The following is a 4606-nucleotide window of genomic DNA, read 5'->3' on the forward strand; positions in this document are numbered from 1 at the left end:
GTTCAGTGTTTCCCACACATAGGCCAATGTGTGGCACTGCGCCACAGATTGAACCCCCCCCCCCCCCCCGTCAACAATTCCACCCGCGGTTATAACGTAAGCATTATAAGCAGTGGCGGTTTTAGGCACGGGCGAAAAACGAGACACACGAGAAAGAAAATGATCCGAGCATTTTCTATAAAGTTATAATGGAGAAGTGGCTTAATTCATTTTCAAGACAGACAGCCAAAATTGACATTTTTATTCAGAAAATAGCCGGTCCTTTTGCTTCCTGTAAAAAGCATGTTTGTGCCACTGGATAACTAAATGGATATGGATATATACATCATCTAGCCTGCATGTGGAGGGCCATATAAGGTAAGAAATTGGTTTACTTAAACTTTGCTGCTGGTTTTGTTTGCTCTGATGACCTGGTCAAAGGTGACCCACGACCATAGAGAGGGCCCGCCTTGCAGATCGTTTTTTTTTTATGGGATGATGGGATTTATTGGTTAACAAATACAGTAAACTTTGAGTTTGGAGAAATGGAAAGCAGAGGACATACAATGACAGAACTTTGAGTTTGGAGAAATGGAAAGCAGAGGAGGTTCCCAGTCAGGACAGAAAGCAACAAGTGGGTGCATGATGTGAGGACAGATTATATACATTATTATCATAGACAGAAGTAAATCCAGCCCTGACTGTTTTATTGTCATAGTAGCCTGTCAGTCATATGTTAAGGTTTTAGTCAAGCTATATGCCTATTTACTTTTACTTTTTAAATTCTGATTTCAAATGAAGTGCAGTGCTTTCCTTATTGAATTGAAATATTCTGTGCCCTGGTAGCATATGTGTGATGTATTGTATTGTATATGTATTGTAATGTCTTTTGTAATGTATTTTGTATTTTATAATGTTGACGACGTGTGCTGCTGCCCTCTTGGCCAGGTCACCCTTGAAAATGAGATCTCGATCTCAACGGGTCTTTTACCTGGTTAAATAAAGGTTAAATAAAATAAAATAAATGTATTACAATGTATTAGGCCTACATAAGGACGGTTTTAGTCAAGTTATAGGCCTGTTTACCTTTAAAGGTTCTGTTTCATTTTGCAATGAGCAGTGCTTTCCCTTTTGAATTGGAAACGATTCACGTTGGCTGGGGGAGGAGGGGGGGGCATCAGACATTTGTGCCCAGGGGTCTATGATTTGTTAATCCGGCCCTAACAGCGAGGGGTAGGGTTGAGATTTTGGGTAAAGGGCAGTAATGGGATTCAGTGTTAATCTGCTTTGGCCTCTGCAATATGAAGCATCTATGTGACATGACACACACAGTAGAGTGACATTACAGAAAACATAAAGATTGTTTTATCCCAGGAGATTGTTAAATATCATAAATTGTTTAATATTTTCTTGGATATTTGATTAATGTTGTGTTTTGAGCACCCATTTAACCCCAACTCACTCACACACACACACACACACACACACACACACACACACACACACACACACTCACATTAAGTGTTTAGAAATTAAGAAATTCTACCTTCTCTTGACATAAAACTTGGAACAGCTTTTGTACTCAATGCAATATAAATATCAGTGTCTATGTTTATACAATAAACACCAAACCCATCTCTGACTGTTGTCGCACCCTGCTGGTGGTTTGATGACTTTGTTCAAAGTGAACAGAAGGGACAGCCTGCGGGATAACTTTAAGCACATATTTTAGTCATAATGAAAATAATATAATAATAATAATAATAATCAAATAAAAAGGCTTAAAGTCATCACAGATCATTGTATTCATCCTTTATTCTCTTTCAGGTAACAGGATTGCGTCAACATGATTATACTTTATGAAATAGTCTTTAGAGCCTTTGTTCTTGTCCTCTAATACATACACCTTTCATTTCAAGGCCCAAAGGAGAAATATGGGACCAAAACTAAAAAATAATGCATCATGAATTGCCATAACATCTTCATTTACAAACTAATGATAAAGAACACAACAAACCAACAAACCAAAAGAATAAGGAATGTATTTATCTCATGATAAATATCTCAAGTACATCACAGCCATAATCCAATGTGCTGATGCGTGTCTTAAATACGTCAGCACCTCATTATGAATTTGCACGATTCATTTTAAGTCCTTAAAATTAGGACAAAGAAGCAGTGAGTCAATACACTCAGTGTTTCAGCTGGAGTGGAGAGTGCGGCCAATCATATAAAGAACACCAAACAGAACAACAAACAAAATCACAATCAGGGTAATAAACTCTATCTTTTAAACATTGCGATCGAGACTGAGCGAATCACCAGTCACACTCAATGTTATCTCAGCCAGAGAGCGAACACGGTGTCAGGTCAAGGTGCACAGGAAGGGAAAGGGGGGGGGGCTCAGCACACAGCAACTGAGCTGAATAAACACTCTTATTTTAATTAGGAAAATGAATTCACATATCAATGTTTTTATGCATTTTACTCTGACATTTGGCGACCCAATCACAGAAAAATATTTTTACCAACATTTTTAATTTCTATTAATGTCATTACTCCGTTAATTCTCATCAAGAGCATCCTTGTAATTTAATCAAATCAAAAGCTTTAATATGAAAAGCACATGTTATTAAATGGACCCAGTCCCTTTTGCGCTTGGGGAGGTACTAACCACTGGACTGTCCTGTCCCCACATCGAGACTACCGTGGCCCCGCTAGCAACCTTCCCTGTGGTAATTGCGTTTTTCTTCAGGCCCAGGAGTTTATTGACGCGCTCCAGGTAGCCAGGCTTGGCCTCTGACTTCTCCCCCTCTATCAGCAGGTCGATGTATTCAGGTGTTGAGAGTGGATCGGGCTTCAGAGCGATCTCCTTCAGGGTGTTGAGACACTGGGCTGAGCGCTCCATCAGCCTGACCACCTCCTCATGTAGGCGGACGTACTCCAGCTCCATCTGTTTGATGATGTCTTCAATGGACAATGCTGCCTTAGAGGCCATCTCATACTTTGCTTTAAGCTCCTTGAAGGTTCGTTTCTCCTTCACAGTCTCGGAACCCCAGTAGAAACCCTCACGGACATGCGCTGATAGAGGGCACTTGCTTTTGCATTCAATGCAGTTACCCCTCCAGGTAAAGACCTCACAATAATACATGGTACCAAATTGTACCTCGCATGATTTGTGGCAAGTGACATTACATGTCTCACAGTTAAGCGATAATTCTTTGGCTTTAACTTTAACAAGGCTTGTGACGCTGACCTCATACTCAAATGCCTCGTTGGCTGTGACCGCCATCTGTTGTTTTTGGAGAATTTTACATTCTTGCTCAATCTCCTCAAGTTTAGTTAAGCCCAATTTCAGTTTAATCTGGAGATTCTCAATGGAGTTCTCCAGCTGAGCTCTCTGTCTGAGCACCTCCTTGGTTAAGGTCAAGCTCTTGGTATTAATAGCATTCAGAGCATAAAATAATTTTTTCATGCTTCTGGTTCCCATGGCCCAAAACTTTTTTTCAAAGTCTTCTTCTTCGTCATCATCATCATCATCATTGTCATCACCTTTGTTGTTTGCACCAGTTACCTTATTGTCAGCAAACAAGGCAGAGTTATTGAATTTGAAGTGAATTGGTAAACCATCTTTCTCTTTAGGACATGGGACCTCAGATTCTTTGATTGCTTCGAGAACCGGAGGGGGTTGGCCATCTGCAAATGTCACCAATATCCGGATGTTCTCTGCCACATCTTTGCCAAATATGGAGAGCACTGAGTCAAAGATGTATTTCTGTGTTGGTGTAAGCCGAGCTAGAGACGCTTGGGCCACGAAGCAGATGGCATCAATCTCACTGATTCCAAGTTTAGCCGAGAAAAGCCTTTGTAGCTGACTTATAATCAACCTGTCTTTTTCTACGCCTCCCGTGTCTCCGAAACCCGGCGTGTCCACAATAGTCAGGGAGTAGTCGATCTGGAAGCCCTCTCGGTGGTTGAGCTTGTACACGGTGACTTCAGAGGTCTGACTGTGAGCCTGAGACTTGGCCGTGCCTTCGTCTACCAACTTGAATCTAAAGGTATCCTCCCATGTGACCCCCAGGATGTAGTTGATCATCCTATTGACCAGGGTGGACTTCCCTGCCCCAGTGGCTCCTAGAACCATGATGGTGCGGTTCTTTTTACCTTGCGGTTCTTTCCCAAATATGAAGCACTTGCATCCCTCTACATGCATGTACTGGGCTTTCAGAGGAAGAGTGTAAACGTCCAGAGTACCTGAAGGTCCTTTAGTCTTCCTGCCTTCATTTTTAACAGCTTCTGCCAACCGCTTAGGGGGCGGCCAACTAAACTTTTCTTTGAAAGTATTTATCATTGTTGCCCAATTTGTTAACTTCTCAGAATTCTGACTAATCAAACGGTTGTAAGATCTTCTGATGAGTTGAGAAAATAGCAGGAGGAACCCTGAAAGCCAACAATCAGTTTCCTGGCTTTCCTCGCTGAAACTAGGCTCAATCAGAAGAGATCTGGTTTCTGTTGTGTGGATTTGGAGAGAGATTCTCGTAGAAATAACCCTGGTGTGATCTGCAAACAAGACACAAGACATGTCAGGTAAACCTCCTCATGTTTGTGTAAATATATATATTTATGC

At 41.3% G+C, this 4606-nt stretch overlaps 1 protein-coding gene across 1 annotated transcript; it reads right to left on the bottom strand.

Annotated features, from left to right (window-relative positions):
- Positions 1 to 2611: 2611 nt before the first annotated feature.
- LOC311360374 (uncharacterized protein) lies at positions 2612 to 4330 on the bottom strand (the record flags this gene model as incomplete). Its single annotated transcript, XM_084480437.1, has 1 exon — positions 2612 to 4330. One exon carries the CDS (start codon positions 4328 to 4330, stop codon positions 2612 to 2614), a length of 1719 nt encoding a protein of 572 aa, XP_084336563.1.
- Positions 4331 to 4606: the final 276 nt, after the last annotated feature.

Source organism: Micromesistius poutassou, assembly GCF_964030765.1.
Source record: "Micromesistius poutassou genome assembly, chromosome: 16".
Classification (NCBI taxonomy): Eukaryota; Metazoa; Chordata; class Actinopteri; order Gadiformes; family Gadidae; genus Micromesistius; species Micromesistius poutassou.